At 47.2% G+C, this 21964-nt stretch overlaps 1 protein-coding gene across 5 annotated transcripts in view; it reads left to right on the forward strand.

The window, feature by feature from the left end:
• Positions 1-21964, forward strand: part of LOC138824782 (phosphatidylinositol-3,5-bisphosphate 3-phosphatase MTMR14) — a 48966-nt gene that overhangs the window by 14573 nt on the left and 12429 nt on the right. For 3 of the 5 annotated variants that reach the window (XM_070019040.1, XM_070019042.1, XM_070019045.1), the window contains exons 4-14: positions 3623-3698; positions 4017-4077; positions 7888-8010; positions 9273-9346; positions 13233-13303; positions 14255-14329; positions 18386-18452; positions 18798-18883; positions 19140-19216; positions 19434-19470; positions 21515-21585. In XM_070019040.1, coding sequence (XP_069875141.1) covers positions 3623-3698; positions 4017-4077; positions 7888-8010; positions 9273-9346; positions 13233-13303; positions 14255-14329; positions 18386-18452; positions 18798-18883; positions 19140-19216; positions 19434-19470; positions 21515-21585 — 818 coding nt within the window. The remainder of the gene's footprint in view (positions 1-3622; positions 3699-4016; positions 4078-7887; positions 8011-9272; positions 9347-13232; positions 13304-14254; positions 14330-18385; positions 18453-18797; positions 18884-19139; positions 19217-19433; positions 19471-21514; positions 21586-21964) is intronic. The other 2 variants (XM_070019041.1, XM_070019044.1) reach the window with 1 other exon arrangement.

Here is a 21964-nt window from a genome sequence, read left to right on the forward strand (position 1 = left end):
GCCTGCCAAGAACTTTGTAGCTTAGGATGCCCTTGAATTAATTATTCTCCTGCTTCAGTCTTCCAAGTCCTGGGATCACAGGTGTGTTCCACCACACCCATTTAAATACTGATTTTTAAAGTAATTACATATTGGTCATATTTTGAATGTTGAGTAAAATTTTGAGTGTTGGAATTAGGTAAAATATTTCATTAAAAAACTGAGGCACCAATAGCTCATGCCTATAATCTTAGCTACTCAGGATCTAAGGATCACATTTAGAGCTAACCCAGGTAGAAAAATCCATAAGAGTCCTTCTCTATTTAACCAGATAGGAGGTGAGAGGAGGTGTGGCTCAAGTGATAGAAGCAAGCTAAGGTGAGAAGCCCTGAGTTCAAGCCTTAGCTTCAGCAAAAAAAATGAGTAATAAATCAGTTAAAATGTATAGTACTAAAGGGTAAAATATACTCCTATACCATTTCTCTTAGTGTTTCTTTGTAGCCTTTGGTGTCACATAGACACTAGAAAGTATACTGAGGTTTGAACTCAGGGCCTATACTCACTAGGCTTATGCTCAGCCATGCCCTCAACCCTGTATGTGTCTTTTAAACAGTTGAAATATGGGACAGTTCATCTTTATTTCCTCCTTTAAGAGATAGGAATCAGATCAGTCACTTCTGTTTACTTATTGTCCTCCTCCTTTAGTGAGTTCTAGGTATTGGACTCTGGGCTTTGCACCTACTAAACATGTGCTTTCCCACTGAGCTACACCCCCCCCCCCCAGTCCACTTGTATTCTTTGTGCCAAGTTGGCTACTAGATTGGCAGATATTGCCAAGTGCTGTTCCACATGTGCAATTTAAACCTTTCAGAATAAGCTAACAGGAGACCATAGAAGCAATGAATTATACTGTGGAGCCCCAAGGCTGAAGAATAGGTGTTGAGAGTTACCGTAGGTGATGGGGTGAGCTCTTTTGCCAGGCCTTGTCTGGGATCTTCTTGAAAAGTTTTGTCTTCTACTTGGGAACTTGGTCACTCATTCTTGTTTATTCAGCTATAATTTTTTTTCTAGTTTGTCAAGATTCTGGGTTTAATCCCCAGCAGTGAAAACAATCCCACAGCAATACCGACTATATTTCCTTGATAATATCTTTTTTTTAAAGAGTAGTACTTTGGTTTGAACTTAGGACTTCATGCTTTCCATGCAGGTGCTCTATCCCTGAGCCATACCACCAATCCTTTATTGCATTGTTTTGAGATTTTTGGTTTTGGTGCAGTACTGGGACTTAAGCTCAGGGCCTTGTGCTTTTGCTTAAAATTTTCACTCACAGCTGGTATTCTGTCATTTGAGCCACACCTCCAGCCCAGCTTTTTTGCTGGTTTATTAGAGATAGAGACTTGTGAACTTTTTAATTTTTTTTTTGCCAGTCCTGGGTTTTTTTTTTTTTTATTGTTATTTTTATTTTTATTTTGGGTCCGGTCATGGGCCTGAACTCTGAGCCTGGGCGCTGCCTCAGCTCTTCAGCTCAAGGCTAGCGCTCTACCACTTGAGCCACAGTGCCACTTTGGCTTTTTTTTTTTTTTTTTTTTTTTTTTGCTTATGGGTGCTAAGGAATTGAACCCAGGGCCTCAAGCATGCAAGACAAGTGCTTTACCACTGAGCCACCTTCCCAGCCCCCAGTCCTGGGGTTTGAACTCAGGGCATTGTCCCTGAGCTGCTTTTTGCTCAAGGCTAGAACTCTACCACAAGCCACAGCATCACTTGTGGTTTTTTCTGTTTTTTGTGGTACTGAGGAATCAAACCCAGGGCTTCATGCATGCTAGGCAGGCACTCTACTGCGTTCTGCCTTTCTTGTGGACTTTTACACCAGGCTGGCTTCAAACTGAAATCTTCAGATCTCATTCTCCAGAGTAGCTAGAATTGTAGGTGTTAGCCACTGGGTGTCCACAAAGTGTCACTGGTTATTTTTGAGACAAGCTCTTGCTTTCTGCCTGGTCCCGCACCTGGGCTGCAACCCTTCTATTTATACTTGGTGCAGCAGAGTACACATTGCCACATCCCACTTCTTCTGTTGGAGTGCAGCCTGAAAGCTTTTTTGCCTAGGCTGGCCTGGAACCATGATTCTCCTAATCTCAACATTCTGTGTGACAGGCATGACCACTATGCCTAGCTAATGGTTGGGGAGAACATCATAAACTTTTTGCCCAGGCTTGCCTTAAACTTGCTTCTCCTGCTCTCAGCTTCCCAAGTTGCTAGCATTATAGTCATAAGCTACTGTGCCTAGCTGATCATTCCTTTTTTTAAAAAAAATCCAAAATACAGCCAGAAACTGTGGCTCACACCTAAAATCCTAACTACTCAGGAGGCTGATCTAAGGATCATGAATCCAGCCCAGCCCTGGCAGGAAAGTCCATGAGACTCTTATCTCCAATTAATCACTAAAAATGCTGCAAATGGAGCTGTGGCTCAAGTGGTAGAGTGCTAGCCTTGAGCAAGAAAACTCAGGGACAGCACCTAGACCCTGAGTTCAAGCCCCAGGACTGGCACCAAAAAAATAAATGGCTCCCTTAATTGTTCCCTTTACCAGGCACTAGTCACTCATGCTTAAAACCTAACTACTCAGGAGGCCGAGATACAAGAATTGTGGTTTTAGCCAGGCGCCAGTGGCTCACGCCTGTAATCCTAGCTACACAAGAGGCTGAGATCTGAGGATCATGGTTCAAAGCCAGGCCAGGCAGAAAAGTCCGTGAGACTCTTATCTCCAATAAACCACTAGAAAACCGTAAGTGGTGCTATGGCTCAAGTGGTAGAGCTCTGTCCTTGAGCTGAAGCGCGCAGGGACAGTGCTCAAGCCCAGAATTCAAGCCTCACCACCGACAAAAAAAAAAAAAAAAAAAAAGAATTGTGGCTTGAAAGGAGGAGGTAACAATGCTCGATAGGAAATGTACTCATTACCTTACTCATGTAACTATAATCCCTCTGTACAGTATTTCTACAATAAAAAAAATAAATAAAAAGAATTGTGGTTTGAAGCCAGTTCAGGCTAAAAAGTCTGTGAGACTTACCTCTAGTTAATCAGCAAAAATACCAGAAGTGGAGGTGTGACTCAGGTATTAAGAGTGCCAGCCTTGAGCCAGAAAGCTGAGTGAGAGCACAAGGCAAGCCCCAGTACCAGCAACACCCCCCAACCCCCAGCAAAAAAAAGTGCCTCCTTCTAAGCTAAAAAGTTGCCACATGGGCTTTGTAGCAAATTCCAGCTTCTTGACTGTTTTCATCTCCTTCATGTCTCTGGGCTAGTTTCCCTTTTCTCCATCTGTCAGCTGGCAGTGATGCCCCACCGTCCTCATGCCTTGTGAGGTTGTGGTGCTGTTTTGTCAGTACCATGCCCAACATGTGGTACCCGTGTGCCACCACAAGTTTTGTCCATTACTTTTAGTAACAAATGCTTCAGATTTGGGGGAGAGACTCTGGATCAAGGTGGATTAAGGTTTAGACATCCATTAGACTGGGCTGTGGTAGCATCTATCTATGCCAATAAGACTTGGAAGGGCACTGAGACCAAAGCTTCAGGAGTGCCAGGTGTTCTTTAGCTCTGCATGCTTCAGAAAACTGCCTGACGCTGAAAACACTGTTTGTCTTCCAGCATATTTGCAGGTCGGCCACGCTGGCTGGATGGGGGGAGCTGTATGGACGCTCTGGCTACAACTATTTTTTCTCAGGTGAATATTGAGCAGCTTTCTCTGGGACTTAGAATGAGAACCTGGTCATGGAGTAAAGCCCGCAGCCACGGTGGCATAGGTGGAGGGTGCAGGCAGCCTGTGTGGGATCAGGGCATTCCTTTCAACAGGAACCAGGAGACAACAAGGATTCCCTCAAGAGGGAACTCAAGAGGACTGCAGTACTTATGGCCTATAATCCTGAAGGATACATGAGGCGTGTCCCTGGGAATGGTTGCTGGGATGGTGGCCCTGGTGGAATCTTCTAGTGGAATCTCCTGGTGGCTGCCCTCAGTGCTGATAGACTGGTTTCTTTGGCAGGGGGTGTAGATGATGCCTGGGCTGATGTGGAGGACGTCACTGAGGAGGACTACACTCTCCGGTCAGTGCTGGGCTGCTGTGGGCAAGGGTTGGGTTGGGGATGGTATGTGCCAATAGCAGCTTAATGCATCCTGGTAGTATGCTGTCATCACAGTGCAGGTGAGTGGATTGGCTCTTTATACCTATCTCCCAAGTCTATCCCCAGGGAATAGTGTGCAGAATAGTGGCCTCATCCCAACACTGATTTTGAATACCTGAGCAGTCTGCAGGCAGAAGGAAAGCACAGCAGGACCTCAAGATCCTAAAGGTCCAAGACCGTTCCCTAATGGCTGCATTCACTTTTTTTTTTTTTTTGGGTGGGGGGAGTCCGGTCTAGTTGTGGGGCCTAAACTCCGGGCCTGGGCGCTGTCCCTCAGCTCTTCAGCTCAAGGCTAGCGCTCTACCACTTAAGCCACAGCGCCACTTCCAGCGTTTTTTCTTTTTGCTTATGTGGTGCTGAGGAATCAATCCCAGGGCCTCAGGCATGCAAGGCAAGCACTCTACCACTGAGCCACCTTCCTAGCCCCTGCATTCACTTTAAAGTGTCTGTTGGGATGTTAATTACCAGCCAGGTGTTTCAAAATACCTGAGACAGGTATAGAGTGAGAGCCTGGAAGACTCATCTTTCTCATCTGCATGGTTAATACCACAGAAAGAACTTGATATAGCCAGATGCCAGTGGCTCACGCCTGTAATCCTAACTACTAAGGAGGCTAAGACCTGAGGATTGTGATTGAAAGTCAATCTGGGCAGGAAAGTCTGTGAGGTTCTTTTTTTTTTTTTTTTTTTTGTTCAGTCGTGGGGCCTGAACTCTGAGCCTGGGTGCTGTCCCTCAGCTCTTCAGCTGAAGGCTAGCACTCTACCACTTGAGCCACAGCACCATTTCTGGCTTTTTCTGCCTATGTGGTGCTGAGGAATCAAACCCAAGGCCTCATGCATGTAAGGCAAGCACTCTACCACTGAGCCACCATCCCAGCCCCGTCTGTGAGATTCTTTTTTTGTTGTTGTTGGTTGTGGGGCTTGACCTCTGGTCTTGGGTGCTGTCCCTGAGCTCTTCAGCTCAAGGCAAGCGCTCTACCCCTTGAGCCACAGCGCCACTTCCAGTTTTCTAGTGGTTTATTGGAGATAAGAGTCTCACGTAGGGGCTGAGAAGGTGGCTCAGTGGTAGAACGCTTGCCTTGCATGCATGAGGCCCTGGGTTCGATTCCTCGGCACCACATAAGCAAAAAAAGAAAAAAGCCAGTAGTAGCACCATGGCTCAAGTAGTAGAGCGCTAGCCTTGAGCTGAAGAGCTCAGGGACAGCACCCAAGACCAGAGTTCAGGCCCCATGACTGGACCCCCCCCAAAAAAAAGAGGGGCTGGGAAGGTGGCTTAGTGGTAGAGAGCTTGCCTAGCATGCATGAAGCCCTGGGTTCGATTCCTCAGCACCACATACACAGAAAAAGCCAGAAGTGGCACTGTGGCTCAAGTGGTAGAGTGCTAGCCTTGAGCAAAAGAAGCTCAGGGACAGTGCCCAGGCCCTGAGTTCAAGCCCCAGGACTGGCAAAAAAAAAAAGAGTCTCACATAGACTTTCCTGCCCAGGCTGGCCTTTGAACTGTGATCCTCAGATCTCAGCCTCCTGAGTAGCTAAGATTACAGGTGTGAGTCACTGGCACCCAGCCTATCTGTGAGATTCTTATCCCCACTGAAGTACAAAAAACAAAAAAAAAGGCTGGAAGTGGAACTGTGGCTCAAGTACTAGAGCACTAGCCTTGATCAAAAGCAGCTCAGAGTCAGCACCCAGGCCCTACATTCAAGCCCAGGACTGGCACCAAAAAGAAAAAAGGAAAAAAAAGAGCTTGGTACAAAACAGTGTTAATGAACCCCTCTAACACTTTCATCATCACACCTATGCTGGAGATTGAACCCAGGGTTCTATACATGCTAAGCAAGCACTGTACTACTGATCCATACCCCCAGCCCAATTTTGAACCCCCCCCCTTTTTTTTTGGTCGGTCGTGGGGCTTGAACTCTGGGCTTGAGCGCTGTCCTTGCATTCTTCAGCTCAAGGCGAGCACTCTACCGCTTGAGCCACAGTGCCACTTCCAGTTTTCTAGTGGTTTATTGGGGATAAGAGTCTCATGGACTTTCCTGCCCAGGCTGGCTTTGAACTGCAATCCTCAGATCTCAGACTCCTAAGTAGGATTACAGGCGTGAATCACCAGCGCCCAGCTTGAGCCCCTTTAAAGGAAGGAAATGGGCTGGTTTGCATTTCTATATCCTTCCCAAATGGTTCCAAAACCAATACTACAGGGTATTTTTCGAAACTCCTTTGTGTGGTTGGTGTCGCATGGAAAATCTTTAACCAGAGTTGGGCATCTCTGGAATGCACCCTAGTAAGATCAGCTGCCCAAATCGTGGCTCAGAGCATGACAGAATGTCTTGCTGTGCTTGGGTTCTGCTATTTGCTCTCAAAGCAGTGGTGCTGGCTTGTGCTCAAGAATTTTTGGCTCTTCCAAGGTCAGGTGACCACTGCCTCAGCCAGGGTACCTTTCTGCAGTATACGCTGTTCTTCTTGGAGACTGCTGGAAATGTCAAAGCATAGATGTTTTCTTTTGCCAGTCCTGAGGCTTGAACTCAGTGCCTGGGCACTGTCCCTGCTTTTGCTCAAGGCTAGCACTCTACCACTTAAGCAACACAGTACAACTTCTGTTTTTTTCTGTGTACGTGGTACTAAGGAATTGAACCCAGGGCTTCACACATGCTAGGCAAGCACTCTACCACTAAACTACATTCCCACCCCCAAACATGGACATTTAAAGAAAAAGAAAAATTACTTGGGTGCTGGTGGCTCATGCCTGTAATCCTAGCTACTCTAGAAGCTGAGATCTGAGGATCACAGTTCAAAGCCACCCCATGTAGAAAAGTCCCTGTGAGACTCTTACCTCCAGTTAACCACTCAAAAACTGGATGTGGTAGAGCACTAGCTTTGAGCAGAAGAGTTCAGGGACAGCACTTGAGTTTAAGCCCCATAACTGACAAAAGAAAAAAAATAATTGGACAGCTTGCTCTTTCTACTTCTACCCAAATCTGCATGGCTGATTAAAGGTAGCCTGGGATTCAGAAAACTTTATATCTTGATCCAGGTGCTGGGGCTCACACCTGTAATGCTAGCTATTCAGGTTACTAAGATCTGAGAATTGAAGTTCAAAGCCAGACCAGGCAGGAAAGCTTGTGAGACTTGCCTCTAATTAACCACCAGAAAACTGGAAGTGGCACTGTGGCTCAAAGTTGTAGTGTTTCAGTGTTGAGCAAGAAGAATTCAGGGATAGCACTCAGTCTCCAAATTCAAGCTCCATGACCAAAGACAACAACAAAAGAAAACTTTTATATTCCTCCTTGCCTCATAGATCTACTAAGCAGAGGGAATTCATAGAACTCAAGTCTAAGAATTTCAGTCTGTTATAAGTGATGCATGTGGCTAAAAATGGCCCTAAACTGGGAGGGAGGGGAGACGGAGTGGAGAACAACTTTAATGGAATCTCAAAGACTCTATCAGCCACCAGCTGATGCTTTTTAGAACTGAGATTATGTTGAGTCTTCTGGCTTAATGTCAAGCCGTGCCAGAAAGCGCTCTCCCTTTCCGACTGGAAATTGTGCTCCTCTTTGAAGTGTCCCCGAGATAGGGATAATCTCTTAGAAAGTCACCTTCTCTCCCTACTCCCTGTGCATCTAGAGAAGAAGAATAAAAGTTCTTGATAATGACAGCTGTCCTTTTCTGAAGGTGCTTCCCAACCGACTTGGCTGAGTGAACACATGGTGTAACTTTTCCTTCTGACTCTGTGTTTCAGAAGTGGTGACGTGCATCTTTTTGATAAGGTCAGAGGCTATGATATTAGGCTGCTTCGGTATTTGTCAGTCAAATACATCTGTGACCTGATGGTGGAGAACAAGAAGGTGAAGTTTGGTATGAAGTAAGTACAGGGCACCCACCCTGAAATGGGTCAGGGGGTCATAGGGAACATGACAGCTACAGTGTGTGGGCTTGTTCTAGGACTGTCAGTGTATCTTATGCTGTGTCTTCAGATAGCCATGAAGGGTGTGTCTCTCTTTTGTAAACAAGAAACTGAACACAGAGAAGTTAAGTAACTTGCTGGAGGCTGCACATTGGTGATAGTGGATGTCAGGAGTCTATACCCAGTGCCCTGCTGCCCCCTTCCCGTCTCTTTAAGTTCTGTGCCATTCCTAACACATTAGAATTTCTTTTAAAACAGAACCAACAATTCAGTGGGTTCCTAATTTTGATTCACTGATTACTGATATATAAAAATAACACATAAGGACCAAATATAGCTGTATATACTAATGAAAAGCTTTAAAAAAAAAAATGGAACCTGGGCTAGTGTAACAAAATTGTAGGGACTTTTTCCAAAAATTTTTTGTCTTATCTGTGGGTTTTTTGTTGTTGTTTGCCAGTCCTGGGGCTTGAACTCAGGACCTGGGCGCTGTCCCTAAGCTTCTTTTGCTCAAGGCTAGCACTCTATCACTTGAGCAACAGCGCCACTTCTGGCCTTTTCTGTGGTACTGAGGAATCGAATCCAGGGCTTCCTGCATGCTAAGCAAGCACTCTACCACTGAGCTACCTTCTCAGCCCTTATGTTTTGTTTCAAAGTAATATTTAATTATCTTAAAAGGTTGCCTTAGAAAAGAGGGCATAATCAGGCTAAAGTCAGAGCTCAGCCTGCTACTGATATCTTGAACTTTGCTGTGCCCTTCTCCCTTTGTCAGGATGGCCCCCAGTGCCTTTCAGAGGCTGTTTTCCCTGTGTAGAAATGGCCTCTGTGGCCCTCAGAGAATGCAGTAGAGCAGAGTTCCCTCACAGGCCCCCATTTCAATCATCTTGTTGATTGAATTTGCCTTGCTCCCCTTTCCAGGGTCAAAGTGACTACACCGCATGCATTGTGGGTACATGTGGACAGTGATCCTCCAGTTTCAGGTTCCAGTTGAGGCTTGCTGTAGTGAAAAAGACCTCTATAATTTGAGATGTTGGAGTAAGATAGAGAAGTTAGATTTCTTAATTGTACTGTTAAGGGTAGTTATTCTTATGTCTGAATGATAGTTTTGGTTTTGTTTTTAGCAGAATGCATCATTTAAAGTTAGGAAACACTCATTTGGGAAACTGTGTTTGTGTGCGTGTGTTCAGATGCTCTAGCACCATGTGTTCCTATCTTAACAGTATAACCTCCTCTGAGAAGGTGGACAAAGCCCAGCGCTATGCCGACTTCACTCTCCTCTCCATCCCATATCCAGGTAGGAAGCTCTTTTCTAGTCAAGTGACAGGCTCCCTAGGCTGGGGGACCTAGGGAGCCAGGAGCAAGCCTATGCTTTGGTAGGAGCTTGTATCCAGTTAGTGTGGACAGTTGGGCTTTGGTCACTAGGTGCTCACCTGATAGGTGGAATGGTGTCTTACAAGGGCCTTTCAACTCTAGGCTCCCAGGATTGAGTCCTTTCATTGGCATTCAGCAACAGTCAGAACTTGGAAAGCCTTAGCTCAGGGTTTTGTTGTGAAGATGAGATCATGTTCATCCTGCTCAGGCCATGAGTTGTGGACTTTCATGCGAATGTTTAGCACTGATGAAGATATTTGTGGACGTTGTTCTCCGAAGCTGTTCTGGGAGTGAAAGAAAATGTAATTGTTATGTCCACAGGGACTGTACAATGTTGCAGAGTGCTGTGGTGTCTGCACAGCCATGGATACAGCACACACAAATGTATGTGGCCTGTGGCTAGACACTCTTCTTGCCCTGGATACCCTGGTTACTGGAGTCTACTGTGGTAGACCTGCACAGTGCTCCAGGCCTCAGTCATCCCTGCCTGCTGGGCAATGCCAGGCTTTGCTGGCCACAGCAGGAGGTGTAGAGTCTTTGAAACTCTCCTATTTCTCAGCACCAGCATCTGCCTTCAGTCTTAGCTTAGACATTATCTCCTCAGTCCTGGAGCCACAAAGCCCAACGCAAGGGCAGGCTGGTGACAGCCTCATTCAGAACTGCAAATCATGTAGCACCTTGTAAGAGAGACTATCCTTATCAGATAAGCTGGTGGTATTCAGACCCACCTCTTGTGTGACCTGGCACCCTTGTGGTGGCCTCCATGTTAGTAGGTTATCACCCTCCTCTGCCAGTTCAATGTCCTATAGAACTGGTCCTAAAGCCATATGTCCTTGAAGAGCCCCTCAACTCTTCTAAGCTTTGTTTTTATCCTTTATACCTGAGGATACTGACACTTACTTCAGATAGCATGCCAAGATTTAACCTTAACCTTAATGGCCTAATAAGGAATTGATGGAAGAAAGATTCTCTTCCCTAAGAGTATCCTGAATGGCTGGGCAGCTGAGTTTCAGAACTAGTATCTGACTCCTTGGAGAGACCAGGACAGGAGTGGGCAGGGGGGAGCACAGAACTGAAATGTCTGGACCAAAGTTGTGCTAAGGAGCCAGTCTTTGCTTTTTTTTTTTTTTTTGGCCGGTCGTGGACCTGAACTCTGGGTCTAGGTGCTGTCCCTCAGCTCTTCAGCTCAAGGCGAGCGCTCTACCGCTTGAGCCACAGCGCCACTTCCGGCTTTTTCTGTTTATGTGGTGCTGAGGAATCAAACCCAGGGCCTCAGACATGCAAGGCAAGCCCTCTACCACCGAGCCACCTTCCCAGCTCTTTGCTTTCTTTGCCTATATTTCAGTACAAGTTGGAATACTAGTGTGGTGTCCTTTATGCTGTAGTTTAACAACTTGTTACCAGACTCCTCATATAACACTCTTTGATCCTTTTACTGTCCTAATCCATCAATTTGACTGCAGTCCAGCTAACTTACAACTGAGATGTTTGTGGTGATGTCTCGTAACAGCAAACCAGGGATGTGTTTTCACTAGACAGAATGAGGGTTAAGTAAACAGTGGTACTTCATCCATAGAATGAATAGGATGTAATTGTAAAACAGTGCTCAAGATGGTGAGCAGGATATGATTTTTTTAGTACATTCCCATTACATGAAGGAAAAGATGTTTGAGACTTAACAGAAAAGATGCCAAAATGTTATGATGTGTCTGAATGTTTTTCTCCTCTTCGTCCCCAATTTTTTTTTTTTTTTTGTATTTCTTCTGATGGTTATATGTGTTGGGGATGTAAAAACAAAAAAGCAGGAAGTAGAGGGAGAATGCCCTCCAGATAAGGAAGACAAGGAGAATACTTTTTTGTGTGGTAGTACTAGGATTTGAACTCAAGGCCTCATACTATGTAGGCTGATGCTATACCACATGAGCCATGCTTCACCCTTACAGAAGCACCCTTTACTTGACATACTTATATTACTTTATAAAAAAGAAAAGTAAATTACCATTAGCTCAAATCATGGAATGTCTTTGATGCCATATAAGGATCCTCAGTTGAACCCTGTAAGTACCTTGAATCCCAGACAGGAACTGTGATGCTATCAGTTCTAGCCCTAATAATTAAAAAAAGTAGGGCTTAGATGAAATGGGAAGTGTTCCCTAGCACTTCTCCAGGCACCAAAATAGATGAGGCCAAACCCTGCCCCACTGTCTAGCTTGTTTCCTTCTGAGTGAGTTGCTGCCATCACCTGCTTTTCTTCCCTGTGGTCTTGTCTGCTGATGGGTTCTGAAGCCTGTTCTGGTAGTAAGTGTCAAGCGCTGTCCTGGGTACTGGGTCTCTTTGCAGAAAGGGATCCATTTCTAAGTTGTGTCAGAACTCAGCCTGCAGGATTAACCAGCCGCTGGGGTTCAGAGAAGCAGCATTTCACTGGGTCCTAAGAGTTCACTGATAGCTCCTCTCAACCTGGGCTCATATGCTCAAGAGCTCTGTCTGATATTTACGATTTTTCTTTCTCCTGGTGAAGCACCCTAGAAACAGGCTGAAGTGTTGTGCTGCCAAAGATTTATTTCCTGACTTGTCATTCAGTAGCAGGGCCTAAAGGGTTAGAGCACAGGGGTTTATGTGGAATGCAAGTCCTGCAGGGGGGATGTCCCATCTCCACAGGGATAGGTGACCTCTCTCACTGCTCAAGTATATTTTTTTGGCCTGTAGCCCCTTCCACCGAATTGAGACAATGGTTTTCTTGCCTTCTGGGACCTCACTAGACTTTTTGTGGCCAAAGCCCCGTGCTGTCTGAAGTCTGGATGGATCCTTGTTGAGGAACTGAGAACAACTGAGAGAAAGCTACCCCCAGATGTCCTCCCCTGCCCTGTGGCTTGACACTGAGAGAGCTGCTAACCCCTGTCCCTGGGTTGTTCCTTGTGCTGTGGTCACCCCACAAAGGCCAGCCATAGTCCGGGAGTAAGCCTTATCTCTCAGTCAACAGATCAGTTGGCTGAGCCATGGAACTCCTGTTGTAGTGTGCTGCCATTTGTGCTCCCTGTTATATATGTATTACTGTATTTCAGCCTTAAGCACCCATCCCACAAGTAAGAAAGGCCAGGCTTAGTGACTACGCAGCTTGTTCTCAGACAGAGCAAGGAGAAAGCCGAGATGCCAAGCTGGAAGAGCTGCTGGACCCATCTTCCATCCGCTCTGCCCCCACTGTTTCCCAGGCCTCAGCCTGCTTGAGTTTCTCAGGAAGTTTTAGTGAATATGTGGAAAAGTACCCTTTGCCTGCTTATCTGGAGGAAGCAATGCCTCATGAGCACCTGTTGGGTTGCAGGTATTGTTCACTTCCTCTCCAGTAAGTTAGAAATTCAGTTTCTACTGAAACTGTGAGGTTAGCATTACTGTCCTCGTGTTAGCAGTGAAGAAGACCAATCCTCTGTAACCGAGTGGTTGCTGAAAGTGTTGAGGATATCACTGTAAGCCATGCTTTCGCCCACTGAGGCTGGCACCCAGACTACTGGGACAAAGAACCAGCAATGAGTGGGAAGTGACCAGATCCCAAGGAGCACAGATGGAACCGTGGGGACAGGTGGTACCTTGGGGCAGGTGTGTAGCTAGGGATCCAGAGAGGTTACCAGGGGCTTCCTCTCTGCTTCTGCCATTGCCCTTGCCAGTTGGCCTTGATCTTCTCTGGGGCAGCAGTGTAATTGTATATGAGCTGCTGGCCCCTTAGTCCTTCAGCACCAGGGCTATGGACTGGCTAGGGGTAAGTCTTCACCTTTGCAGTAGGACCAAAGGTATCCTAACTCTGCCTTCTTTTCCAGGCTGTGAATTTTTCAAAGAATATAAGGACCGGGATTACATGGCCGAGGGGCTCATATTTAACTGGAAGCAGGTATGAGCAACAATATTTAACCTGTGTTTTTCTGTGAAAGGAGACTAAGGAGGACAGCTAGCTACATCTCTTTGGGAAAAATAACTACCTTTTTTTTTTTCCTTGCCTGAGTAGTCTCATTATTTCTTTTCTTGTCTATACATGTAAAATTCTTAAAATACATACTTTGGGCTGGGCATCAGTAGCTCACACCTCAGGAGGCTGAGATCTGAGGATCGCAATTCAAAGCCAGCCCAGGCAGAAAAGTCCATTACCTCCAGTTAACCAGCAAAAAGCCAGAAGTAGATCTGTGGCTCAAGTAGTAGAGCACTAGTCTTAAACAGAAAAGCTCCAGGATGGCACCTAAGCCCTGAGTTCAAGCCCTAAGACCAGCACAAAACAAAAACTAAAAAATACTTTGTTCTATCTGCCCCATTTTGTGTGTGTGTGTGTGTGTTGTTTTGCCTTTGTTTGTTTGAGACAGGGTCTTTGTAGCTCAGGCTGGTCTGAAACTCATGGTTCCCCAGCCTCTGTCTCCTGATTACTGAAATTATAGGCATGTGGCATCATAACCTGCTCCTCTCCCTTTTTAATGTCTTCCATTCTAGAAGGTAATTTTTCAGGGTCAAGGTAGGAAAAGTTCTTCCTCTTCTTCAGTTCACTTTCTTCATAGAGTGGGAACAGCATTCTACTCATTCTCTAATCAACAAAGCAGGCACGGGGAATCCACTACAAGCTGGGTGCAGATGGATCTTGCTTATTGCAGCAGCAAACACTACTCAATTGCAGTCATCTAATTTATACTTTGATTTTTTAAGCTCTCAGTGCCAGAGTAGCCCAAGCAGCTAGCCTAGAGAAGGCAAGAACTACGAGAGATATCCTGCCTGTGGTAACCACAGCTTCAGAGCTGTGACATACTACAGCCTCTTCTAGTGGTCAGTCTACATCTCACAGGTATCCTTCTGTTCCCAGGACTACGTCGATGCCCCATTGAGTATCCCCGACTTCCTGACTCACTCTCTGAACATTGATTGGAGCCAGTATCAGGTGAGGGCCTGATCAAGCAGGCAGGAGGGTGGTGGGACACCAGGGGACTCTGGATCACCAGATTTTAATACAGGCTTACTACTGTGATTGCTCTCTCCCCCTCTTTCTCCCTCTTTTTTCTCTCTTTCTGCCCTTCTTCTCTCTCCCTATTCCCTCTCTCCCCTTTTTCCCTCTCTCCCCCATTCACCCTCTCCTCTCCTCTTCTCTCTCTCCTGTCTTTCTTCTCATTGGCTTTTGGCCCAGAAAGTCAGCTTTTTGAATGTGATTCATTGAAGGATTTTCATCCACCAGAGGGTTCTCTTTGCAGTGATCTCACGGAGCCCACTTCATGACTTTTCATTTTTCCTTTAAAATCTGTGTCTTGACAAAGAAAATGTAGAGCTGTTTGACCTCATTTGATTATAGGAACTTTAAAATTGTTTCCATTGTGTTTTTTTCCTGTCACTGTCTGCCACGGGAGGGCCCTGTTGTACTGAGTACATCTGTATCTTTGTCCTACAGGCCTCCAGTGGGCTCAGTTGCAACTTACTTGAAACAAGACAACTAGCCTTATTCCTGCCCCTTTTCCCACTTCCTGTTCTCTTTGCTTGGCTGCCCGCTCTCAGCTTCCTCTTGTCTGGCTGACACGCTGCCCCTCAGAATATGGCTCGGTGTCGTTTCAAGAAGGGTTTCTTAATCTATATCTCCCCTTACCACCTCCTGTGCACATCTTTTATGGAATTTTCCACTGATTCTGTGAGCTTCAAGAGGATTGGGGGACCCATGGCTTATGTATGCATCCCCAGCACAGAAACAGGCATAGAGCCTAGAGCTTGAATAGCCAAGCCAGTGAATAATGAGAAGCATCTGCACCTCGGCTATTTTCCTCTGTCTCATCTGGACAACTCCCACACAGCCTCGAGGTTTCCCTTGCTTAGAGAGGCAAGGCAAGCCTACATCTGACAACTGCCCCCCCCCCCCACTCTTGTAATGACAGGGATCTTATTTATCTTTTCTCTGAGTATTCAACCCTAATCGCAGGATAGGTACTCAGCGGCTATTGAATGAATGAATGCTGAAGGGTAATGTCAGGTGTCCCCTACGGTGGCATTAAGGGGGAGAGCAGACCAGTGGTGTGTTGGGCCTGATGAAGGAATATACCTGTCCATTGGTCTCACATCCCGGGCTGTGCCTAGACAAAATGAATGTCCAGAGGAACCTGCAGGCTTATGTCTTAGTCTGTTGTATGTAGAGGTCTCAGGCAGACCCTGCCCTAAGCTTCCCTTTTTGTCTCTTCTGGCACCATTTTTTTTTTTTTCCATTATGCAGGTACAAACGTTCTGATGAACTACTCACCAAATAAGGTCTTAACTATAGGCCCCCAACATGCTCACTTCTTGAGAGGCTGAATGGCTTTGGGCAGAGTACTTCACTTCCCCCTAAAAGTGGGGTTGACAGCTCCTTTTCTAGGCCCTAATAGAATCCCTAGGTGCAGATGTTCTCTGAAAGTACCAAGCCAGGTTTCATGGTACTGAGGACATAGGCCATTGGCTAGTGTTTATTATGTCTTAGAGTCATAATAAACACTGATAAAATTGCAGTCCTCCCACAGGCCTTCTCTTCAGTGCTGCCCCGCTAGTTTGTCATCTTCAGCCCTGCCCTTTCCTGCCACTCAGCACTGGGGTCCCAGGACCCCAGTCTTCACCTCAGTGATTGTTTTGTCTATTGTCTACTGCAGGTGACTCCTCCCAAGACACACTTGGGAGTTCTGAGTCAGGCCTCTGTGATCCTCGCAAGTGTCATTCATGTAGTCTGCTGTCCAAAATGAAGTTAGTGTGGACCACCATTTATCCAGGAGCTCAGACCTTGATGCTATCCATCTCCAAGCCCCCAGTATTCTCTGGATCTCTGCCCCTGGTGAAACACTCCAGTCTTTACCTCCATCCATCTCTTGTGCACTGGGAGAGATAAATCCAGGGAGAGGCACCAACTTGTCACCTGCATATCACATAGGAAACGGAGAGAAAACAATTTAGCCTTTGAAGTGAAGGTAGAAATTTGCTAGGCAGGAGAACAAGTACCACAGGGATGGAACTAAAAAACATAATGCTTGTCCTGCTCTGCTTCCAGAAGCTTCCTGGGAAGTGGAGGATGAGCGGCAAGAAGTTTGAGTTTTCCCCAGGCCTTCCTGACAAGTCCCCTCAAACTTGTTCTTCACTCTGTGTTGTAGCAAAAGTCTCTACAGTGTATCATGACTAAAAATGTGGACTTTGTTTCATCCCTAAGCTTGGCAATGTGACCTTGGGCCGTCTTTCCGTCGCTCTCTCTGTCTTGTGGCTCCTGTCCCCAGCCCTGGGAATGTGCTTTCTCTCTCTGATTGTAGGCACCTCCTTCAGAGCTGCCCAGCTAGTTGACATTCCACAGAACCAACCTTGTTCCCTGCCCCTCCCTGGCTGCTGTACTTCTCCTCAGCCTGCCCACCCCTCACTGGGCTTCTGCTACAAGGCTCCTGCCTCAGTTCTGCTTCTCCTTGTTCCTTGAATCCTTGCTCCCCGGACATCTCTTGGCAGTGGTATGCCTCCCATGTCAAGCTCCATGCATTGAGAGACCCTTCAGTAGCTCTCCAGAGCTACTGAAAAGTGGGTCACAACTCTCTGGGGATGCAGGAGGGTCAGGTAAATGAGCCTGCTTGAATTCCTGGGAAATCCATTGCAATTACAGGTGCTGCATTCCCCTCCCCTGCGGGAAGTGCTCTCTTGCTGGCATGCGCAGCCCTCTGCACACAGCCCAGAAAGCTGATAGGCAGTTGTGTCCATAGAGAGCAGAGGCTGTCCCCAGCTGGGGAAACGGGCTCTGCAGAACTGGGTCAGGCCCCTCCATGGAATCCCAGATTCGGAGTAGGTTGCTTCACAGGGCTTGGTCTAAACCTCTCACTTGGGCTTAGAACAGGTTTTCCTTATTTCCTATTTCCCGCCTCATATAAGTCTCCTTTTTATCTGCCAAATAGACTGTATTTATTACTCATAAAAAACATATAACCGGGCGTGATGGTGCATGTCTATAATCTCAGCACTGACAAGGCTGAGGTGTTACATGGCAAGACCCTGTCTCCAGAAACAAAAGAAAAAAGTTAGTGACTAGCAGTGAAAAGTGGCTCATACCTTTGATCAAAAGCTGAGATCTGAGAATCCATTCAGAGCCAGTCCAGGCAGAAAAGTCCTTGAGACTATTATCTCCAATTACTCATCAAAAAAGCTAGATTAGAGAGGAATGGCTCAAGTGGTAGAGCACTAGACATGAGCAAAAGAGCCAAGTGAGAGCACAAGGCCTTGAGTTCAAACTCTGTTACTGATGACACAAAGTGAAACATGTTAAGAGAAGGTTAGTGCTGTAGTTGGTTTCTGTGATGTAAAGAGTGCAAGGAGAGGCAGAAAGGGCTCCTGGGGGCATTGAATCTCTGGGGAATGAGTGTCTCAGGTTATCTGGGGTTTGAGAGCGAAAACCTTATCTCTTGTCACATAATAATGCTTATCAATTTTACTTATTTTTTGTGTTGGGGATGGAACTCAGGGACTTGTTGTCCATGCACGAATATGTATGCTCAATCTCTGAGTTACACCCCCAACCAACGTTTTAATTAGCTGGTATTTATTTTTGGCCGCTCTCTTTTTTTTTTTTTTTTTTTTTTTTAATGGGGTATGGGACCTGAACTCTGGGCCTGGGCGCTGTCCCTCAGCTCTTCAGCTCAAGGTTAGCGCTGTACCACTTGAGCCACAGCACCACTTCCAGCCTTTTCTGCTTATGTGGTGCTGAGGAATCAAACTCAGGGCCTCATGCATGCAAAGCAAGCGCTCTACCGCTGAGCCACCTTCCCAGCCCCAATTTTTGGCTTTTCTCACTATGTGGCCCATGCTGCCAAGGAACTCTGATGACCCTTCTCTCTCTACTCCTGAGTGCTAGGGTTAAAGGCCTGTATCACCATTACAGGCCAGCATTTTGTTTTTGGAATATTTTAAACTCCAAACATGAATCATTAACATTTATTCCTAGATCCCTTTTCTCTCTTTTGCCCAACAGAGTTGGGACCTGGTGCAACAAACACAAAACTACCTGAAACTGCTGCTTTCTATAGTTAACAGTGATGGTGAGTCTCTCTCTCTCCCTGAGCCCTCAAGCCAGAGCAAACACAAGGCAGGGACATGGAGCAGTACCACCTACATCTCCTAGGTAGTCACTGTGGAGCCTAGATTCTTTCCCTGAAAGCACAAGAACTGTAGCCAAGAGAAGAGGTGCTACAGACCAAGGCATATCTCACCAAGCCAGCACCCACTTGTGGCACTAGGCTGGAGAAGAGTCTTGAGGACCCAGAGAGGGCAGCGGGGAGGTTGGGTAGCCTGGCTCCCTCGCCTGAGCCAGGGTGGCAATGCTTCCCTTCTCATCAGCCCCTGTCTGGTTCTTCCCTGGGCTCCTGTTGGTGGTGTGCAAGCAGATGACAGTGGGTTGCTGGTACACTGTATCTCAGGCTGGGATCGGACCCCCCTCTTCATCTCTCTCTTGCGCCTTTCCTTGTGGGCTGTGAGTATGGCTGGGCCTTGGGGTCGGGGAGTATTCAAGAGGCCCTGCTAATAAGCTCCACCCTTAGGATACTGTGGGAGCATCTCCAACGGGTAAAGATCTGGAGTGAGGGAACCACTCCCAAGGTGTCCGTGTCCTGCTTACCCCTGGTTTTGGGGTTCTTTGCCAGCCTATGCTGTCACAGGGCCTGTGGATGGGGGGCACTCCCAGGGTGAGCAAGCTTATGTTGGGAAGGCAGCTTTCTGGTCTCTTCTAGGATGGGCTCATCCACATGTCCCTGAAGCCTGCTGAGATCCTCTACCTGACTGTGGCCTATGACTGGTTCCTCTTTGGGTAAGCCTTTGTGGAAAACTGGACCTTGGGGTGGAATGGTGGCTGGAATAGTGTGGTGGCTGCCATGTCAGGGTTACAAGAAGAGTTTGGTCCCCTGTCCCTTGGGAAGGACAGAGATGCTGACAGACCTCACCTGACTGTGTGTTGCTGGTGTCCAGATCTCCCTTGACTCATTGTGGTATGGTTTCCTTTGACGTATGTGTTCTCCTTTTTTCAGGCACATGTTGGTAGATCGGCTCAGCAAAGGAGAGGAGGTGAGTGCCTCTTACAGACTGTGAGCACAGCTCAAGGCTGATGGAGGGACAAAATGATGGACTGCACAAAGTATGGTGGAAAAACTAGGAGCACAGAGCTCCCATCTGGACCTCAGGGTCCTCCTGCACCATGGAGAGATCCCTGGGCACTGAGCAGTTACCCAGCTGCCTAGGACCTATCTAGACAATTTCTTCCATTCTGGTGACCTGCTTTTCTGTGCTGATACCCACGAGCAGGTCTTTTTGTGCCCCTCATCCTCACAGCTGAAGGATAGAAGCACTTCTGTCCTTCTGCCACTTTTCAACCCCAGGGCCACCTGTGTATCCATGGTCCTGCCGCTCCTTGCTGCTGCTGAACTGCGTCCAGACTCTGTCCTGTCTCTCCTCTTCACTGTGGCCAGCATCCACTCCTCTCTGCCCATCCGTGCCTAGCCTTCTTGCTGCTTCCAAATCTTTGCCTGCCTGGTATGCTTGTTTCCCCAGCACACAGACCTGCAGTTGGACCCAAGGATGCCTGCCTCTAGTCTTCCCTAGAGCTGGAGTGACCTTCAATGGCTTATTTTGAGTTACTGACACCTCACTGAGGGACCCAGGTGCTCAGCATGGGAGCTGTTCCTCTTCCATCTCCCCATCCCAGCTTTGTGAAGCATCTTTCTTCTTTCTCATCCTCCTGAGCCTACCTCCTTCCTAGGCATCTTATCTCACACCACCTCCTTTTGTTGTTCCTGCTCAGCTGTTCCTCTCCCTACCAAATCTCTTCTTCTGAGCACTTATCACATCTGCCAGGAATGCGGAGCTTATAAGCCTGGTCCTCAGAGACCTCAGTGAACTGTCAGAGACAGCAAGCAACTTTGGCATTAAAATCTGGGCAGAAAGTCTCTTTGTAGCCTCTTAGTTTGGGGATTTTGCTGGTTCAGGACATTCTGTCCTCCACCTCATCTCCCTTGTTCTCCAAAGCGGACCAGATGCTACCTTCAGAGACTCAGAGCGGTGATAGAGTTGAGCTAAGTGGGGTCAGAGTTCCAGCCCTGCGTTCCTCACCATGTGCAAGGGTCTCAGTAGCTGCTCTCCAGGGTAATCGCTTCCCCACACCTAGACACTGACCTGCAAAGCAGCAGACAGAACCAAGGTCTATTAGGCGTCTTTGCCAGCAACCCTCCTTTGAGCTTCACAGAGTGCATTAGCACATTAAAGACTGAAAGTCTTTAATTTTATGTAACACAGTATTTTCATACTGACCTAACTTGAGCAACCCTCTGCAAATCTTTTGGGGCCCTGTGGGATACTGGGTAGGTGTTTCTCTGAGCAAGGGGTTTGTGGGGATTACTAGAGGCTTTTGTAGACCACACAGACAGAAGCCTTGGGTATCCACCCTGGAGTCCACTGGGGTGCTGGCTGGGCACTTATAGGAGCCAGGTTGCCCATCTCACTCCCAAGCTAAGAAGGTGGCTCTGGGCCCTGAGTTCAAACCCAGTACTGCCAAAGACCTGGCCCTCACAGTTCTTGAGCAGGGCAGACACCAGGCCAAATAATGGCTACCTCCACTCCAGTTTTCTTGATCTTGTTTCTGAGTGACCTCTGCCATATGCTCCCTTTTCCTTTCCTGTATACCTGCTGTGTCATCAAACCCCAGTCCCAAGATCTCCTTGCTCCCTGCTGTCCTCTGCCAGCTTCGTTTCCTGGGTTGCTAGACTGTTGTCTTCATCCTTCATCTTCAGCCGATAACAGGTTGAGAATGTGTGTTGAATGTGAAGGGGGCTTGGAAATTCTGACCTGGGCTCTCATTTCCTCCTTTACCCCAGCCCAATCCAGCCCAAGGGCGTCTCTTTACCAAACCCTGCTGAGCTTCATCCAAAACCTCCTAGGCCAGAATATCCAGTGGAGTGACTTCAAAGCAGGACCTTCTCCACAGAGAGATTTACCAGAAAAACCAGCTTTTCACTCTTGGGAGTTCTGCTACTTCAGCCTTCCACACCAGCTAGCTGGTCAGCCTTTCTCTCTGGGAAAGGATGTCTTACTGTATGTTGCGTTTTGTCTCCTTCAGATTTTTTTTTTCTGCTTCAATTTTTTGAAGCATATCACCTCCGAGGAGTTCTCTGCACTGAAAACCCAAAGGTAAGCGAGGCGTACTCTACAGGAGGCAAGTTACCACTTATCCCTGCCCAAATTCTCTGGCACGCACGCACTCCCTTCCTCTGGGTCCAGGCCAGGCATCCCTGCTGGGAGTCCTGAGGTGAGGAGGGCAATGAGTGATCTCTGGTAAGGAAGATGGCAGGCATGATACTGCAGGGAGAAGCCAGCCCACAGGACTTCCCACACTCCTAAGCTGATGGTCATTCTCCCTGGAGTCCCTGCTTCCAGCCTGGGACATGCAGGCTGCATGGCTGGTAGTTGTTTTAAAACCCAGAGCCCTCAAGAATTGAGAGTTTGGTTGCCTTCCTACCCAAGGCTTCTAGTACATTAGACTTGAGTTCTCAGATGCCAAGCTAGTAAA

This window comes from Dipodomys merriami, unplaced genomic scaffold (genome assembly GCF_024711535.1).
Source record: "Dipodomys merriami isolate MVZ:Mamm:240054 unplaced genomic scaffold, mDipMer1.0.p SCAF_13, whole genome shotgun sequence".
Taxonomy (NCBI): domain Eukaryota; kingdom Metazoa; phylum Chordata; class Mammalia; order Rodentia; family Heteromyidae; genus Dipodomys; species Dipodomys merriami.